The sequence below is a fragment of the Mustelus asterias genome, chromosome 15 (assembly GCF_964213995.1).
Source record: "Mustelus asterias chromosome 15, sMusAst1.hap1.1, whole genome shotgun sequence".
In the NCBI taxonomy this organism is placed as follows: domain Eukaryota; kingdom Metazoa; phylum Chordata; class Chondrichthyes; order Carcharhiniformes; family Triakidae; genus Mustelus; species Mustelus asterias.
Window position 1 is genome coordinate 56,070,897 of NC_135815.1, and position 20,840 is coordinate 56,091,736.

General features: G+C 37.9%; 1 protein-coding gene across 8 annotated transcripts in view; it reads right to left on the bottom strand.

The window, feature by feature from the left end:
* Positions 1-20,840, bottom strand: part of usp34 (ubiquitin specific peptidase 34) — a 257,669-nt gene that overhangs the window by 54,818 nt on the left and 182,011 nt on the right. For all 8 annotated transcript variants that reach the window (XM_078229924.1, XM_078229920.1, XM_078229926.1 and 5 more), the window contains 13 exons: positions 18,617-18,789; positions 17,730-17,880; positions 17,397-17,475; positions 15,140-15,193; positions 11,672-11,767; positions 10,047-10,111; positions 9,868-9,943; positions 9,702-9,749; positions 8,758-8,823; positions 5,995-6,075; positions 5,692-5,777; positions 548-716; positions 367-441 (listed from right to left, as the gene is read on the bottom strand). In XM_078229924.1, coding sequence (XP_078086050.1) covers positions 367-441; positions 548-716; positions 5,692-5,777; positions 5,995-6,075; positions 8,758-8,823; positions 9,702-9,749; positions 9,868-9,943; positions 10,047-10,111; positions 11,672-11,767; positions 15,140-15,193; positions 17,397-17,475; positions 17,730-17,880; positions 18,617-18,789 — 1,219 coding nt within the window. The remainder of the gene's footprint in view (positions 1-366; positions 442-547; positions 717-5,691; positions 5,778-5,994; positions 6,076-8,757; positions 8,824-9,701; positions 9,750-9,867; positions 9,944-10,046; positions 10,112-11,671; positions 11,768-15,139; positions 15,194-17,396; positions 17,476-17,729; positions 17,881-18,616; positions 18,790-20,840) is intronic.

The window sequence follows — 20,840 nt, forward strand, 5'->3', positions numbered from 1 at the left end:
TGATACCGAAGTTCAATTATTAATTTTTTTGTCATGATAAGATTCAATCCTATAACTAATCATTAAAGTTATACATTTGTATCATTCCCTTAATGGAAACACAATAGTCACTAGCGCATAAAAAATGTTGCCCTAATATTTCTGTGCATTTTACAAAAAGAGTGAATTCAGCATGAGCAGAATTTGAGAAGTGACTGCAAATTTGAGTCCTATACACAAAAAGGAAACTCAACAATAAGGAAATGAGAAACCTACCGTTGCTAAGTTATAGGAAATTAAAATGTATGACAACCAGACATTAGAATAAAAACACATTGCATAACAGTATATTAATCAGCTTCAAATGGATGGTTGAAAAATTCTTACATTTTCTGGTCCCTTTGTTCCCATGTAAAAATGTACCATTGTCGATATAGCTTGCAATGACAAAAGAAATTGGCTCTGAAACAATTAAACAACAATTAATAGAGTTATATGGAAAAATGGGGTAACACATCTAATTACTCCTCTCTCCAGTGCTGTTTAAAGACAGTATGTATCCATTTACCTCTTCCTCTCCCATTTTGGCAAACTCAAACAAGAATGCGAAATACTCGGTGAGATGCTTGCTGTGAGGTTTGACTCCATGCTCCATAATAGACAACAGTGTCTTCACAAACCTAGTTACACATGAACGACTTCCAATATCTTCTACCGGACCATCCATGTCATCAGAGCTACAAAAACAGAAATTAAGGTATGTTAATTGCATTATCCAAGTCTGTGAACAATATTTAAATGCAATAAAATGTCAAATAAATAATGACTTTACAGTTGCATTTAAGTTTTTCAACTGAATATTGAAACCTTATATAATTCTTCACCTGAAAATAAATGCTCATAACTAATCATGGTATAATCTTTCTCTTCCTAACTGGTAAACCAGATCTGAATTCTCAACAACATCATGAGATTCAAATGATAAATAAAGTTATTGCAGACAGCTTTCACTTTTCCAAATGGAATTTATATTTGGAAAGTAATTGCTAGAAATTATACTCTAAACACAATGAAATAATTTTATAATAATTTCTAGAACAACAGCTATATGTCATAATAGTCTTGCATACAAGAATACAAGATTAGCGACATTCTAGAAAAGTCATTCTACTACATTCTCAATATTGTGTACAGTTGAAGATCAATTAACATGAGGAAACCAGTTAATATCCAAGCAAATTCCTGCCACTTCACTCTTTATGAAATGAGAAATTTCCAACTACTTTCTATTTTTTAAAAAAAACAGAATCATGCTAAAACGACAGAAGAAATCAACATTCCCACAGGGATGCCATTTCTATTAACCACAAATTCCATGACAGAAAATACTAGTGGAAGAAACAACAAGCAACTGGCCTTATTTGAATAGCTAAGACTTAATAAAAAGGTTTTCATTGACCTTACAATAATGAATGTCTGGCATCACTCTCAAAATTGAATGATAAAGCCTGATCTATTTCAGAATTTGACAATGTTTTCATTTTAAAAAAATGCATGCCAACACATAATCAGAATATGCTTCCATTACCAATGCAACTTTAATACGTAGCTACAATTATATGATGGTATTGAATCCATGTTGCTCCCTTTCGTACCATAAAAGAACACGCTCCTGAAGACTTCATTGTTTTCTTTCCCAGGAATACTGAACACCACAGCACAGCCAAGTAGCCAGAAACCATAATAATAAAGGTTCAACATAAAAGGTCTCTGGTAGCCTTCTGTCCCATGAGATGATGTGTCTACGACTTTATAGTCGACTCTGTGTTAAACATCCCCTGGTGTGTCTCAGGAACTTCATTCCGGCATGGCAGTCTCTCCTGCACCAGCTGCAGTTTAAGGTGGCAGGCTGAGAAGGTGCAACATTCACTAAGCTTGATTTCTCGGAGCCCTCTTCTCAGCCAGCTGGACTAATAATTTCTCTTTGCCTCTTCCAATGCCCCTCTGAGCAGTCAATCTCCAGAAGTTCTGGCCATCTCCCAGTTGTCCATGTCGATGTCCATCATCTACATGCTGCACTTGCAGGTATCCTCGCAGCAGGGACACAGATGTCCAGCAGGTTCTGACCCAGTGGCCAGTTCATTGTACTTAAGGTCTTTGAGTATAAGGCTGCCATCCATTCGATGTATGTGGTTCAGCCTTCACAGATGTTGTTGGCTTAGCAATAAGTTTATGCAGATGCTTTCAGCACCTTCCAGGATCTCTGAGTTGTGAGCTTGTGCTGCCAAGAGATGCCGAGGATACAAACGTTTACTTTCATTTTAATAATATGTGCTAACTGGATATTTTAGGTAGGGTGTATCTGCAAGATTCTTCCTATGTGATCATTTTGTCACAAAGATGATTCAGAAAGAGTAACTTTTATTGCTGATTTCTTTTTTTAAACACAATGCATATTCTCATGCATTTAAAACAAGACTCCCAGACAAAGGGCGGTTTAGATAGCAAAATTGTTTTTCTCTGAGATTAAATGATTCATTAGTTTTCCTGGGGTTGGAAAAACAGATCTTGCCTGTTATGATGGAAAAACCATTGGTCTTATCCCATTTCATGGGCAGAGATGTAACTGGCACTTAAATGACAGCAGAAAAGATATTGAGCTACAAAACACATTCAAAGAGTCTGAATGCAGAAAAGTCAAGTCTGTTTAAGTCAAGCAAAGCAGGTCACTGAATTTGGATAGTAAGGCAATTGCTTTGTTTAAACAGTATTAGGTGAACTAAATTGCATCAACCAAACCAAGTAAATCTAATAATTATTGCTTTGTATATTCACCTTCTATAAAATAAAGTAACTTAATGATTCAATCAAGTCTCAACTCATCTATTGTCAACAGTCCTGCAGTTGAAACAGAATAAATAACTGTGCAAAAGACAGGGACATCTGGTTCAAGATACAAAGCAGAATCTGTTGTCACAACCTCCAGGTCACACCACTGTACAATGTTGGGCAATGTGGATCAACTCTGATAAAAGAAACCTATGGAAGAGACTGATTCTACTGAATCACAGACGTATGTTTAACAGATCTAAATTGATAACATTAGCAAAAGTAGGTAATGAAAATCAGTACTGCTCTCTCTAATCTAATATTCTAGAGACACCAGCAATGAGAAAGATGGGGTGCTTCATTATACTGATTTTTAACCTTATCAGAGGAACAGAATAAGAGCAATGCTTTAACTGCAAAGTTCACAAATGAATTCACATCTGGATATTTCACAAATAAGTAAGTGTGAATGTGCATCCAACAGAAACAGAATGAAAGTAAATACCCAATGATGATGGCAACAATGCCTCAGGTGGGATTAGAACTATGTAGTGTTGATGCAGCAAGCGGCAGTTTTTTGATTTTTATTTCAAAGATCGCATCATTAAAACTGGAGTTAGTACCGATTCCTATATAATGCCTCTCGAGTGGACCAATAACTGACCCTCAAAACTAATGTGCGATATGACCTCCCTACAGCATCTGGCTGGTTCAGCAATTTCTAGTGATCAAAATAACTTGTGGGTTTTTTTTTTTGCTTTCTAGACTTGGTGAGCACCCCCTTCAGTTGATCCCATTACTTGGGATCAATTTCAACCATATCACCCAAGTTGATCACCAGATCATCGTGACATTAGAGTTGCTTTCAATGCTGAGTGCCAGTAAGTGATCAGCTCTAGTAACTTGTAACTATCAAGTGTGATAACTAGCCATTTACCCAAAGAACTAAGATTAAAATTACTCAGACATCTCGATAAATTAGGGGATTATTCAATAGGAGATAGAATTCAATGCTCATAAACTGAAGCAATACACAATTTAGCAAACACACGTATCAATAATTAGCCGTGGGCAATATGGAAAGGAATTTGGATGTGGTTATCGATCAGTAAAAATATTTAAGCAACATGACATCATGCCATTGTTAATAAAGTATTGGAATGCAACTTGAGGACATGAACTTTGGCAAATAGTTTGCATTAATTTAATTTAATGAATGGAAAAGACCATAGTTTGATTGGGTATGAAATTCTGATCACTAGTTCCAAGAGGAGAGATTCATTACAACCATAACAGGGTAATCCGAGACCTGAAACTGCAAGCTATGAAGAGAAATTCCACAGAAAGAACTTGTTTCATTAAAGAAATGGAAATGTCACAAGATCCAGGTTTACATAAAATCAAAGAAATGTAAATGGGAAAAAATTATTGGTGCAAACGTAAAACACCGAACTAGATACTTGTTTTTCAAATGTCAAACTAGTCTAGAAATTCAAATTTAACCCATGACATTATATATACATGGATCAGACTCTTATTAAAAGCAGCCAAAGTAGTGCATAAGGAACCAGATGCAGATCTGATTTACAAGATTACCCATTAAAAATGTCATTTGGTCATTCTTAATCCATTCACCTAGGCAGATGCAACTGTCCCTCCCACTGTAGCATCTGATTATTTCTTAAATCACCCTATGACTGAAAGTTCGCCCCAAACATTCATAAATCTTGGTATGAGGGAAAAGGTCCTCATATTAGTCCTACATTTATCTCTCAATAGTTTAAACCTGTGGTTCTTTGTAATACATTTGCAATTTAAACCAGCATTTCATTTTTTTTCCATCTTTCCTGATCTCTCCAATTTACTTTTACAATATCACCTCTCAGACACCTTTCAAGGCTAAAAACCCCAAGCTCAAGTCTTCAGTCATTAGTCAGGTCTTGGATGGGCCTGTCTCAGTTGTTCTCTGCCTCCAGCACTTTAACATTTGATGTGCATGTAAACCATCAATATTCAAAGCACAGTCTGACCAAAGCATTATGAATTTTACATCATGACCACTTTAGTCTTGCATTTGACTATCTTGGTCAATCATAGAAGTCATAGTAACACTACAGTGCAGAAGGAGGCCATTTGGTCCATCGAGTCTGCATGGACAACAATCCCACTTCGGCCCTATCCCCAGCACCCACATATTTACCCTGCTAATCCCTCGAACCTATGCATCCAGGGACACTAAGGAGCAATTTAGCATGCCAATCAACCTAACCCACACTTTGGACTGTGGGAGGAAACCCATGCAAACACGGGGAGAATGTGCAAACTCTGCACAGACTGTGACCCAAGCCGGGAATAGAACCCAGGTCCCTCGTGCTGTGAGGCAGCAGTGCTAATCACTGTGCCATCGTGCCTCCCAATGCTATCGGCATTGTTGATTATTGCTTTGCGTACATGTAGGGGGGGATTTTAACTCCAAAGACCAGATAAGAAACAAAAGCAAAAAAAAAATTAAATCTCAAACCGACCCCAAAGGAGGGGGAGAATCAATTTGCTTTCGGAAAGAGTTTTAGCAGTAATAGCTTAAGGAGGCTGCATTTCTTCACCTTCATCATGGAGGCTGGGTTTCCCAGGGGTCCAAAAATCATGTGCGTCTCTCACATAGCACTGGAGGTGAGAATGGTGGGGAATCGGGGTAGAGTAGGTGGAGGTGGTCAGAGAAGGGGAGTCATTAAAGAGTTGGAGATTATGCGCACCATTCAGAATACTGGAACAACAGCAAGGATTTAGCCATGGAAAGGGAGCATTTATTGCTTCAGATGGAAATCAAAGCCTATTCTTTACCAAATACATTCAGAGATATAGAAAAAGTGATTTTGTCATTACCCATCTTCCATTCCTGGTTGCAGGTAGAGGTGTGCATGCACCGGTCGGAGTCTTTGAATCACATGAATGCATAAGCGCTGGAACATCTGCAGAGCCCAAAGTAAGGTGCAAAGGGAGAGGATTTTATAATCACATTTTAAATTTTATCAAAACAATTTTCTTGCTGAAGATATTAACCACAAACTTGCTACAAAAGGTATCAAATTAGAATGGTCATGGAAAATAATCTCTGAAATATGCTTTAATGATGAAAAATACTGTCATTAATTACAATTACTCCAACTGAACTAAAGCACTTCATACCTGTCTCACAATCTGATTTGGACACTTAATGAGGATTTGCATTGGCCACCAATCATCATCTGCCATTCGATCCAAAAACCACTGTTTAGACAGAAGACAAAGTTAGCATTTTGAAATTACCTTTGAACAAAAGTTCCATGTTACAATTCTCACTATTTCATACACAACACCAAAATTATTATAGCCATGTGACTATATCATCAGATCAATAAGTTTCCACTATCAGGATTATAGCATTGTTCATTATGTGACTCAAATATCTATGTACAAAGTAACTAATTATCTGTATTCTGGAATTGTGAGGAAAGAATAGTTGTTTAAAGTACATGAATTTGTCAGCATTAGCAGCTTGCATTTCAGCCTAATTTAGAGGGCACAACAACAACAAATTAGGTTGCAATATTGTCCAAGTGATACTCAAACAAAGTATTTTCAGTTCCACAATAAAATTCAAGGTGTGGGAACAAACAAAGGAATTTCTTTTTACCATGGTAACACAGAGGCTCCAAGGGAGGTCAGGAATAATGTGGTCATGGAATATGATGTTTTGTCTCTGGATAGTAGGTCTTCCACACCAATTCTTTGTGCACTATGACTGTCCAGGAGCCAAAAGACAGGCTGAGCTAGGCTAACCCTGCACCTGTGGAGAGTTCAGTGTCTATAGCAGGACCATCTAGGATTTGCACTCAAGAAGCCTGCGGGCCAAATCATTCCCTTCACCACATTCCAGAAACATAGCTTAATCCCTCTATAAAATTCCCAGACGTGTATATTCATTTAGGAGCAATGATACATAGCCTTGGGGAAAGTGGATAAGAGGGTAGCGTGATAGTGATTTGTTTTTAAAAAGGAAAACAAATGTGGACATGTACACTACAAATTTGGAGAATTGGAGTAGATTTGACTGCAATGTTCTCTCTTTATGGACTGTAGGATGGAACAATTGTATGGAAAGATTGATGGAGAATGCCTGCTGGCCTTCGTTAGTGAAGCAGTTGAAGATGGCACTGAAGGGGGCCAGTTAAATATGTTCAGCAACCACTAGATGGATTTATTACCACTGCTCCTTTTCTACTTCCAAAAAAGCCATGTTTCAAAAAAAAAGGCTCACATTTATAAAGAACCTTTCATGATCACAAGACATTTAAAAGCACCTTACAGTGCCTGAAATAATAGCCATTATTGTAATATTTTTTAAAAAAGAACTACTGCATCATATAAGCCTCAAACACTTGCGCTAAAGAGACGATCTGCAACAGTTTGAGACTGAAAATCTCTTATTCAAAAGGTCAAAAATAAAGACCCTTCTGAAAAAGAACGGTCTGTCATTTCAAGACGTAAATAGTGGTTCAAAAATACAGACAAGATGTTGGGGGCAGCAGCTTGCTCTAGAGCAGTACCTAGTGTAGAGCAGACAATCTGACTACACAGGTTTCTGATAGTCATTTCCATGCAGGTTACATCAGTGCACCCTTTGTGAGCACCGCAAATGCAACAAATGAAAAACCAGAAAGAAATTCAGATCAGTTCTATGCATTTGTCAAATGGGGAAAGGATAAGCACCTGGTTTTCCTGTATACAGTGGTCATTTTTCTGGTAGCACCGTCTTCTATTTTGTAGCACTACTTGATTATTATTGGGAATCAGACCTATTTATGAAGACATGCTCTGAGGAGATTAAATAGAATCCTTGATGAGGTTCATGGTTGTGTAAGAGATGGGCTCAGATGGTGAATGGCCCTTTCTCATTTCAAGCTTTAATTTCTTCTGATACAAAAGTGAAATATGATAGGAAGAGAGGGGGAAAGAGCATTCACAAGAGTTAATAAACAAGAAAATATTGCTTCATATTTTAAACTGCATAAAGTACTTAATTTAGCATTTTATCGTTCACTTGTGCACGCACGACTCAATGGTCTATTTATGGATAAGTTTAGTTCTTCTGCTAGTCTATGTAATTTTTGTATTATTTATGCTATATAAACTTTATTCGTGTGTGAATAAACAATATGCCCACTTAATAATCTTGTTAAAAGTTGTTTGAATGACTTTAGAGTTTTGTGGAGCTTGTTAGGCAATAAATGACAGCTTTGAGTAAATAACTATTCATTAATTGCTTTTTATACATGTCTAGTGATGGCCACAAACATAAGGAACTTAAAGACAGTGGTCACTTGAACAATCACATCTTTTGTTGGAAAAATGCATAATACTTAAGATGCGTTGTCTTTGGGAAGTATGAAACTACAGATGCCTACGAGGTGCATAACATTTAATGATTTAGTACTGCTTGATAGGAGTTTGCCTGCTGCTATGTGGATTTGAAGAGAAAAAATAAAAGTCCAGTCTCAGTTGGAGACTATAAGATATGTTTTTTGAAGATGAATGAAGAGATTTTCCAACAACATCAAATAAATTGCTTTTAAACCTACTAAATGTTTTAAATTGATCTATAAGGAATTGCATATCCTAAAATGAGTAAATGAAAGTAGAATATGTTCAAGCAGAGTCAACTAGACACACAATGTTTTAAAGGGACAGAATCCTCTGTCCCTTTAAAACATTGTTGCTCCTCTGTCTTTTGATGCTTGGGGTTTTGAGGTTCTTGAATATAACAAAAGAAGAATAGGGAGTGAAGGTCCAGCAATATCACAGCAGTCAGTCTAATTATTGAGTCAGAAACTCTTTTCCTTTAGAACTTTAAAAGCTGTCATTTAGAACAAAGTTAAAGAACATTACCAATGGATCCAATAAGTTCCTCACCTCACAAGCTGCTTGGCTGTTATTAAATTGTTTTGTCAACAGCTCAATCCATTGTAACATGGTGGGCTATGGAAAAAAATTGTAATACCATATTATGGCATACCATCCAAAACTTATAAACTCCAAAATTTATAAACTTGATGCTTTATGAGGGAAGGAAATAATCTATTGAAAGGTCAATTCGTTTATCTCTAAATTCTCTAGATAAATTTCCCAAACCCTCAAAATATGATGCGGTTAGCAGATGCATTTCAACAGTTAAGATCACAATGCTAGATTCTGAGAAGTGACAGAAACCAACAGGAAAAAGTATTTTCCGCCTTAATCAATACATTCAACCATTTCATGCAAAACACTCCTTTGTTAATGGAAGTAACTCCCAATGCAATATGCCTCAATGGATAGCGATAATCCTGTAAATATGAATCTGAACTGAGAATTTTGGCAACCAATCCCAATAATATCCTTATCTAACATTCCGACTTATGCACATGCCAAAATTGCAGCAAAGTAACACTGAGCATGAAGCATGGCTGCTTCCCCACCCTAACCCTACATCTGCTCACTCACACAGGTTTCCTAGCTAATATTGGGTAACTAGCCACATATCAGAAATTAACATAGTACTCAGTTACTTACCCATCAGGGGCCATATCTACATTTTTGACATACTGCAAATTCATAAGGTTCACTGCAAATTCATAAATTCATACTGCTCCACTGAGTTAACAGATTAAATTCAAATTACAAATTTAAAAACAAGGTATGTACTTTATTTCTCTCTCAGATGCTGCCAGACCTGCTGAGTTTTTCCAGCACTCTTTACTTCAGATTTTCAGCAGCTGCAGTTTTGCTTTTATTATGCAAGTACTTGCACCTTGCTTATGCATATTTTAGTCATGTACATTATATGCAATATGATGTATTAAATAATTTGCACTTGCCTTTTCTTTGGAATGGATGAATGTTTCCAGGACAAACGAGGTGCTCAGCTACAATCAAAGAAACATTTAGTGTTAGTGGCTTGACAACCTCTTTGTTTTATATAAAAATGAAGTCTTTGTTTCTGAAGTTTTATCTGCAAAAGTCAACCATGAAATACTCACTCACCTTAGCAGTCATAAGCGATACTGCTTTTGGATCCGGTAATGTGCTAGGGATACTACTGCATAACTGCCACATGAAACTGGAAAAACAGAATTTATTTTACATTTTTTCCCAATATGACTCACGAATAATCTAGATATGTTAGATTGATGCAAAATTAGATTACATCCAATAGCACTTACCCAAAATAGGTATGCTCAAAGATGTTCTTGTCCTGCAAAAACTGCATGTTGTCATGCCAGATCCACTACAAGAAAACAAAATCACTGAGAACAATCCTCGGAGCGAAGTGGTAGCGAAGAGTAGTTTTTGCACAATATATATCATTGGAGCTCAATTATGCACAACAAATCAAGAAAGAGGCTCAAGGTAATATCTGATTATTCTTCAAAATTGTGAGCGATTAGAGTGTTAAGTGGTTCTGCTAGGATATAGAATACGAAACATAGGCCTTATAAGTCTCTGGTATATTCACACATACAGCTTCTGCACTTAATAAAGGATATTGAGCCTGCAGAGAAGGGCAACCAATACAAAATCAAATCTTATGAAATTTTAGTTGCAAAGACAAGGTAAAAAAGGTGAGGGATTAGAAATTGGACACTGTTGTGGCTGTTCTACTGACATAAAACTGATGCTGTAAGATTCAGGTTTGGAGGCCAACATCCTGAAATTGAGGTTGTGCCAGTTATTGGTCATGCCTGGTGGCCATCTAAATTAGTTGTTAGACCCTCCATTTTCATGTGCAAAGAACCTGCTGTTTTAGAGCACCTTCACAAATATAGAGAAACAACGAAGAGAGTTTGTGTCAGACCTGCCTCAGACAGGATTCCTCTGACCCCCTGCCTCAACCCTCCACTGGTGCTCATCCTGGAACCACAGGTAGCAGGGTAAGTAGTCAATCGTCCTCATGCCTATAGGCACTGATCGCTCACATTTGAACTGTTAATGACGCCTGAGGTTCAATTTCAGGCTTTCATGAGCCATCCAGTTAGGCCTCATTTCCTGCACTGATGATTCTGGACCCAGAAATGGGTACAGACTGTTTTGATGTCCTTTGATGTTGCCAAGCATCGGTGGGGTTTCACTAATATCATGCTTTCTTAACCCTGAGGCTTTGCTTCACTTTGAAAGACTTGAGATAATCAGCATAGTTTAACTTCAAATCTTTTATTAAGAATTAAGGGACGGCATGTCGGCACAGTGGTTAGCACTGCTGCCGCACAGCGCCAGGGACCTGGGTGAGTAAGATGCTCTTTGAGAGTTGGTGCAGACTATGGGCTAAATGGCCTCCTTCTGCACAATAGGAATTCTATGATTAAATGATCTATTAACTATTTACAAAGACAAGCATGTGGTATTCAGGAAACAGGCTGTTTTGCTCCCAGCTCTCTAGGACCCTCTCAGTACCTGACTGTTGATGTCACAGTTACAGCATTAATGTCGTGGTCTCATTAACATATTCATTAACTCATTTCTCATGATAGACAGTTACATTTTTAAAATTTTTTTTTGTTTAGAGAATTTGATTTGCTTCTCAAATAAGGAAGCTGGATACAGTTTAATTGTCTAATTACCTTTAGGGTTGGAGGATTTCCTAGAATTTTTCAGCATTAAGCCACTCTGCTTTCCTAGGATATTGTGCTGATAAAGGGTATGTGGAAGGTTAATTGGTTGTACCATTAATATAATGGAGCAGACTTGATGGCCTTTTCTTGTACAACTACAAAACATTACTTCCAATCTTTTCTGTCAATATTTTTTTCCAAAAATCTAGAGTCAACAGTTCAGAAGAAAAACACAATACCTCCAAAAGCTCTGGTGAAACATCAAAGCTGTACTCCTTCCCATTTTCTTCCTCTGTGTCCACACGCTTGTAAAACAGCATGTATGCGCTATGTGTCTAAGATCAAAATACTACATCAGCGGATTAAAACCTCAGACATTCCTTCCCTTGGCAAAGTATATAACTACTGCATGTTAAGTTTGTACCTGGGGTGCTAGTTAGATTAAAAATTCGCAAGTGCAGTAATTGTTTTTCTTATAGATGGCACTATGATGATTATTTGCATTGCTAAGGTGCCACACAATTGCTATTTTATAGTCAGAGTACATCAGTGATTGCAATAAACCTACCATTAACATTTCACAAGTTCATGCACTAGATTTTTCATCAGTAACGGAAATTTCTGTTATGAAAATAAGCCTTAGCCAAAATAAAATTGCTCAATGTGCAATCAGTTGTACTTATGGGATATTTTTCCAGAGCCCCAGCACTTTCTGCCTCGGCACTTCAGATAATTTTGGAAAACAAATGGACCAATCAAAAATATTTATCAGAGGTAACATTTATATTTCCTTTATTAAAGACTCTGAACCTGAACTTGAGAAAACGATTGACGATCAACCTGTCACTTTGGTGTGGGGGGGGGGGGAAAGAGAGAGAGAGAGAAGAGAGAGAGGGGGAGATCAATGGATAGTGGGTTAGGAGGGAGGTGAATAACACCAAAGCAATAAAGGTTGAATCTTTGGTCAGAGCAGAAGAGCTTGGAGACAATGGCAAATATTAGGCGGAGAAACGCAAGTGATTGGAGGAGAAAGGGAAGGCAGCTGCAAAAGACCAGATAGTTATTCTCCCCATAATATCATATTATGTGAAAGGAAGGAATGCAATATGGAGCGAGAAAAAAGGTGCAAACAAGCTGTAGCACCAAGAGAAACAGATGGGGGGGAAAACAAAGCAACAGCAGCAAGAGACAGCTAAAAGTTACCAAGTTTCCTGCCTTACTGTGTGGCATCTCAGGAGATCAACTAGTAGTTAAATAATTGTGCAGGATTACCTTTAAGCACCATTCACTTTGGTCGAGGAATAAGCTCAGGTAATCAATGCAAGTAAAATGACTTTCCTTCAAATCAGTTTATTTCTACCTCAAAAATTGGTATCATCTTCTCACTACCTCTCCGAATTTAGTAAATGATTCCAAAGATCCAGGTAATAACAATACCTCACCAAAATGACAGTCCTTGACAGGATAACCTAGACAATATCGTAGCAAGTGGCGTGGAAAGGGTGATTGTGTTGCAGGCAATATGAATTTCATCTTGCAAATGGCTTCATAATCAAAAACTAAAAGTTTTTCAACTCTTGAATAATATTCGTCTGCATTTACTATCCATTGACAACAACATTAATTCACTAAATGGAGACCTGTATGTCTAAACAACTGGCAATGGAAATGCAGCCAGTCCAATGAACAGCCACAAATACAAATCATATCATGGATTTTCTGTCCCTGTAACAAGGGAACAGAAATCCTCAACTAAATTTTAAAAAAGCTTCCAAACCTTTCCTGTTTATCCCTATTAGTGGTATAGATTTTCCCCATTACACATTTTATCAGAAGTAAACCTTTAACAGATATCCAATTCAGTAGTTGTTAGCATATAAGTCAACCTCTGAAGCCTCAAGAGATGCCCCCCAAAAACAGAAGTTGACTTATACTTCAAATATAAAAATGGAATGTGGGAAATCACCACTTTTTTCACATGGGATCTGCTCTGTATGGGTGTGCCTTAATATCACATTTATCTTTGCAACAGTGCATCAGCTGCTTGCTCCCTCGCACCCAGTTATAAGGTACTGATAAGTAAAACATCCACTTGCAGGGTGAAAAATTGAGGCCAACTAATGATTTTTGGACCAAAATATGAGGTTGCCTTGTACAACAGATTTCTACAGTGTATGTAAATATTGTAGAGGTACTTAACACAAGCAATGACTACCCTGCTGAGAAGGAAAATCACACCCATTACCTCAAAATTTAGAGATCCCAATCTGAGCCATGTGGATTAGTAGTAGCAAACATAAACTCTAGGTTTCCTTGGTAATTTGATAAAACAAAAGCTCCTCTTATGGATCTACCAATTCTCTCTGCTGTGTCATTAGAAAATATGCATAAACAAGGCATCCCTTTGTCGCTGCAGGGAAGCACCTGGTTTACTTCCTTTCATGCACACTTCCTCCTTTCCTTCTTGGTTCTCTTCCACCCTTTCTTCAGACCTCCTTCCCTCTACATCTTCCTCCCAGACTTGGTTTGATCTCAATACTGCACTTAGTCTTTACTCCTCACGTGCAATGCCAGTCAATATCAACAAGTGACAGAATAAAAATCTTATTAGCATAATAAAAATCAGATTAGCACAATTAAAATCATATTCTCATTTTCAGGACATGGGTTTCCAAGACAGAGGGGGCGATTTTCGGATCTCTGTGCCTGTCGCAGAAAATAGCTTGCGGGCCTAAAAATCGGTTCCATACCCGATGCCAAACAGTTTGCAAGCATCCCGGTCCCTTTCAACACGAGCGAAACGGATCGCAGACTGATTAGCATGAGATTGACTGGATTTCAATCTCATTAGCGAGTTTGGCATGCGATTGTCCCCCCTCCTGGAATGTTCCTACCTCTCCAGTGGGACGTCACACAGGAGGCCATTGAAGCCCCAGGTGGTGGGTGGAATGCTGGGCAGTGGCCACATGGTGCCCTGGCAGTGTCAGCTGTGCACTGCCAGTGTGCCAACAGTAGTTCCAAGGGGTTGTTTATGACAGGGCAGGCTATGTGGGCCAGAAATCATGCAGGGGTGGAGCTTGTCGGGGGTCATTATTGGGGAGAGGTGGGGACGATGCCGGTGACCCATATGGGAGAGGGTTGGGGGGAACATGTAAATGAAGTGGGGTCTCTCAGTGCACTGAGAGATCGGGACACCCTTGTGAAACGGCTCTTGAGCACTCTGCAGCCAGGCTCCACGCAACTCACCACTGTCCCAAAATGTGACTGAATGTGGGACGATTGTGGTGTGTAGTGTGCCTGATGTACCGTGGTGCGCAATCACTCTGGTTTTCTCACCATTATGACATTTAGTTTTTTTGGAGGGAAAATTCTGCCTAACATTTAGTATTCAAATTATGGATGAAAAGTTTTTTCACACTAAAACTGAAAATATGCAAATTAGTTATATTTATCTCTGTTAAGTGAACAAATATATCTGCCATATTTTATAAAGAACTTGTCAGTGAAAACGCATATTCCAATGGTCAGTCAGGTCCTCCCACTGCTTTCATGCTTTATCCAGACAAGAAAACCAAAAAGAATGCAATACCAAAAGTGGGGGGTTAAAAAAGCATTACAAAAGATGTACAACTATTCGATAATGATCATCATCTCCAAATAGCAATAAATATAAACATTAAATCCTGATTATTCGCCAAAAAATTTACCTTTTCAAAGGAAAAATCCATGAACTTGTCCGTGACAGAATCATAAGTCTTGGTCTAAACAAAATAAAAATGTTAATTAAATTTTTACCTAATTCAATATCTGAAACTATATATATTTACTATTGGTTGCACAGAAACATGTTAACTGGGCATTAAATAGAAGGTGTCTTGAAGCTTGATTCAACCAAATAGCTTAGTTGATATTTGGAGGGAGATCAGGAAGTGGGGTAACAAAGGCACTAATTACTGAAAGGTATTGTTAAACTCTACAAACAGGTCGCTTGTAGAGAATGATGCAAGGAAGAAACTGTTAGGTGAACAGGATGAAAGGAAAACAAAAAGGGGTCAAAATTATTTTGTGGATACATTACTGGAGCTACAAGAAATTGTAAAGATCTTTTGCACTGGTAAAGAAATAAAATATTTTGCACTGCAAACATTCAATACAGGGGTTACAAATTAGATTTGGCATTGAAATTTTATTAAATATTTGGACATTCTTAGACAAAAATGAGAATGCACCTGGCAGATAGCCTAGTTTTACAGTACAATACTGGCAAATAGAGATTTATCAATTTTTCTCCCAATGGTAGCACAGTGGTTGGCACTGCTGCCTCACAGCTAAGGTTTGACTCCTGGCTTGGGTCACTGTCTGTGTGGAGTCTGCACTTTTCCCCCCCGTGTCTGCGTGGGTTTCCTCCGGGTACTCCGGTTTCCTCCCACAAGTCCGAAAAACATGCTAGTTAGGTCCATTGGCGATGCTAAATTCTCCCTCAGTGTATCCAAACAAGCGCCAGAGTGTGGCGACTAGGGGATTTTCATAGTAACTTCATTGCAGTGTTAATGTAAGCCTACTTGGGACACTAATAACAAATAAAATAATAATTTGTCGATTCCTTACATCCAGGGTCTCGAGACACATTCTAATACTTATTTGAGAGATTGGCTGGTGAGTTTTGGCATGCTATTTGATCGGAGGGTGGAATAGATATACCAATTAATCTTCACTCAGGAACTTCCAAGTCAAAATCAATTAGGAGTAGGAACCATGGCTGCTTATTCCCCTCCTTGGTCCGAAGTGTTAATGTTAACTGTAGGGCCACCAAACTCCAATGGGTATTGGCCCAACCTGTTCAACCTTTCTTCCTTGGTTAAGTCCTTCATCCCAAGAATTAGTCCAATGAACCTGCTCTGTACTATTCCTAACACAATTATATATTTTTTCAATATACATTGTTCCAGATGTGGTTTCACTAATGTCCTGTTCAGCTGCAGTAAAATTTCCCTACTTTCATTTGTCTTACTAATTACTTGGTGTAGCTGCTTACTAATCTTTTGAGTTTCATGTGCCAGGATGTCCAGATCCCTCTGTGCCATTGAGTTCTGCAATCTCTCTCCATTTAAATCGTATATTATTATTTGATACACTGTACACTTTGAGATAAGGAATCTTTTGACATTTTGACTGAGCTGCACATTATTTTTCCCAGTGGCACCATCAATCCAGCTTTGAAAATCTCCAATCCAAGCTGTGAGAGTCAACTGATGAACCCAAACGATTATCAGAGTTCCCAAAATTAGAAAATTCAGTGTATGGTCATTTTCATTACCATCTTCCGGATCAACATAATCTATTCTCATCAGCAATAAATTATCACAAGCGCAACAGAAAATGCGTTATCAGGCAAAGGCTAGGTGAATTAATTTGTAAAGCTGGACATTGCTTCTCTTCACAAGGCTATCTACCTCAAAATTTGGAAAAAGAGATTTTTTAAAGAAACAGAAATAACCCAGAAAAATCATTTAACGCATATTTCAATACTAGTCTCTTCCACCCAAAATGTGCACTGAAAATGAAGGAAATGCTTCTGTAAAATGATAAACTTGCTTAATTTATTTATTCTTTTTAGCATATTTTTGCTCTAAATTACTTAGTTTCTAGACAAATAATTCGGTGCTCACTTTCAACTGCAACATATTTTTCCTACTAGGGTAAATGATGTCACCATGGATGTATATATTTCCGATGTAATGACCTGCGTTGTGAGCACCCAACTAAAGGAAGGACTTGAACAGAAATAACGTTCTCAATCATGGGGCTTGCTCAATTCAACTAAGTATTCTAATTAAGCAGAGGAACAGAATATGCTGAAGTACAATTATTGTGGATCAAGGGAGAGAAAAGTGAATGCTAGAAAAGGGGTAACATTACCACTTGCATTTATTTCTCCTTTACAGAAAAAATAACATAACTTACTGTCATTTCTCCACCAAAGCATTCAGACGCAAGTTGGGTAGAATCAAATGGCTTCACCTCAGCATCATTAAATAGATACCTAAATAAAAAAACAGGTAAAACTACAACTCTTAAAACAAATGCTATTAAGTTTTTAGCCAGAGTGTTACTCAGAATCTTAAAAATACTTGTGCACAAGTTTCATTTAGTTGGTATGAAGCCAATAATGAAGATATTTTTAAGCATTAATAAATATAGAAATGTTACGAGAAAGAAAATACAGAATGTTGCTGTCTTCATTACTAGTTTATATAACTGAATTTTTAAAAAATGGCACTATAAAAATCTGCTTACCATTTGTTATTTTTATAACCATGAAGATTCACAATATCTCTGATAAAACTGTAGTAATGACCTCCATCTGCTGTCCCTGTGTGCACTGTTACTCCTATCAAATCATACTCAAAGCTTTCACTTTGTTTAACTTCACCATTCTCTTTGAAACCTAGAATGACAATTCAAAACATACTTGAAGTTCACTTCAGCATAGCATTGCCAGGTACACAGTTTTTTTTTTGTTTAATTATAAAGACTGCTATGGTCTTGACTTAAATACTGGAAAGTCCTTTATCAATGAGCATGTAGCAGCATCAAACTGGTGGAAATTGGTACAGTAACTCCAGGACAAAAGAAAGAAGCCCTTTTAACTTATTCTGTCAGGGCAATAGACAAAGGAATCAGATACAGGAAACCTTCAATCCTCTATGAAGCTAAAAGTCACATAAACCAATATTTTTGACCAATTTATGACAAATGGCATTGTGCATTTGATGGACAGCTCATAATTAACCAAAAAATACATGTTAGAGAGAGAACCTGCACAGATTTACCCCACCTAGCTTTCTAATTCTTTTTAAAGATGGATCAGTGTTAGCCTTCTTTAACCCACTACAAGAATCTGTAGCTATAATTATTGTGATTTTGAAGCCTGCATCTGAGGCTCAATTTCAGAAAATGCAAAACCATGAAAAGAAAACCTCAATTAGTAGAAAGCATTGAAACTCTTTCAGAAACTGCATTTTATATCTTGAAAATTACCATCAGTAAGACGTATCAAAAGTAGTTACTTAAAATCAGAGGATGACGAATAACTATACATTTCAAAGCAAAACTGAATAATTAAAATTATTTTAATTTGCAGTGAAGCTGTATTATTAAACTGGATAAAGTCATTACAGTACCATCTATGCGGTCATTTTTGCCCATTAGATAATCTTCAGTATATGGTGTCATGTCAAGGCGCAGAGGGAAAGAGAAGTGAGTATTGACTTTTTCTTTCATCATTGTAACCATATTGAAAGTGTATCGCATGGTATTGAAACTTAATATTCGAGGTAATTTCTTGAAACAAGCCCTGTGAAAGACAAAACATGTCTGATCACTATAAATGCACAATGGAATGGAATGAGCACAGTTCATGCCTTTGTCAAATTATTGAGAGATATTAGAGCAGGTCTGACAGCATCTGTGGAAAGCTCCGATGAAGAGTCATCCAGACTGGAAACGTTGTCTGTTCTCCCTAATGCTATTAGACCTAGAGATTTTCCATCATTTTCTGTTTTTGTTTCAGTTTCCAGATCTACAGTAATTTGCTTTTATTTAGAGATAATTTGTTTAACTTAAAACAGATTATTATATCTCAGGCAAAGACATGCCATCTACTTTTTTCCTATTTCAAACAGGTAACATCAAAGTTGCAGATGTAGTACCATGGTGTAGTGGTGGAGGGGAGGAAAATATTTCCACAGCTTCAAGTAAAGATTTTACTTCAAGCACTTCCAAGGGACAGAGAGAACCTCAGCCAGCCAAGGAGCTTCTCTCAAAGCACACTGTCCTTCTCTTGCTACTTTTCATTACAGGTAAATCCCATTTTTACGAATGGGTCAGAGACAAGTTCTTTCTGTGATAAAGGACTTTCTTGCAGTGTAAGTGAAACTCGTTTCTTAGTAGTAGGCAATGATGAGGGTGTAAAATTTAGAGATCATTTTTTGGAAATAATTATGTTGATTATTGAACAAGATGGTGTGTATTCGAGTGATTTCATATGTTTGAGGGGAGCAGCATGTGTAACTCAGTTTAGAACCTAAAAGAGCTGGTGCAGGGGTCAGGGATTTAGATTTTTGGATCATTGGGATCTTTTCTGGGGAAGGGCTGATCTGTTCAAGAGGGACAGGTTACATTTGAACTGGAGGGGGACTAACATCCTGACGGGGAGATTTGCGAGAGCCACTCGGGAGGGTTTAAACTAGTTTGGCAGGGGGGTGGGATCCAAAGCAGTAGGGAGACAGAAGAGAAGTTTGAGGACAGCACGGAAGTTAAAGAGAGCACATTAATTAGTAAAGGCAATGTCAGTAATCCAAGTACCAGGCAAATCAGACAGAAGCAAGACAGAGAGCAAGGGAAGTCCAGATTAAACTGCGTTTATTTCAATGCAAGAGGTCTGACGGGCAAGGCAGATGAACTCAGGGCATTGATGGGTACGTGGGACTGGGATATTATAGCAATTACTGAAACATGACTAAGGGAGGGACAGGATTGGCAGCTTAATGTTCCAGGGTACAGATGCTATAGAAAAGATAGAACAGGAGGCAAGAGAGGAGGGGGAGTTGCACTTTTGATTAGGGAAAGCATCACGGCAATACCGAAAGGGGATATATCCGAGGGTTTGGCCACTGAGTCTATATGGGTAGAACTGAGAAATAAGAAGGGGGAAATCACTTCGATACGGTTGTACTGTAGGCCCCCAAATAGTCAGCAAGAAATTGAGTAGCAAATATGTAAGGAGATTACAGATAGCTCCAAGAAAAATAGGGTGGTAATAGTCGGAGATTTCAATTTTCCCAACATTGACTGGGACAGCCATAGTATTAGAGGGTTGGATGGAGAGAAATTTGTTGAGTGTATTCAGGAGGAATTTCTCATTCAGTATGTGGATGGCCTGACTAGAGAGGGGACAAAACTTGACCTCCTCTTGGGAAAGAAGAAAGGGCAGGTGACAGAAGTGTTAGTGAGGGATCACTTTGGGACCAGTGACCATAATTCTATTAGTTTTAAGATAGCTATGGAGAATGATAGGTCTGACCCAAAAGTTAATATTCTAAGTTGGGGCAAGGCCAATTTTAATGGTATCAGGCAGGAACTTTCAAAAGTTAATTGGGGGAGTCTGTGGGAAGGAAAAGGGACGTCTGGTAAGTGGCACGCTTTCAAAAGTGTGTTAACTAGGGTTCAGGGTAAACACATTCCTCTTAGAGTGAAGGGCAAGGCTGGCAGAAGTCAGGAACCCTGGATGACTCGGGATATTGAGGCCCTGGTCAAGAAGAAGAAAGAGGCACGTGACGTGCACAGGCAGCTAGGATCAAATGAATCTCTTGAAGAGTATATGGGGTGTAGGAGCAGAATTAAGAG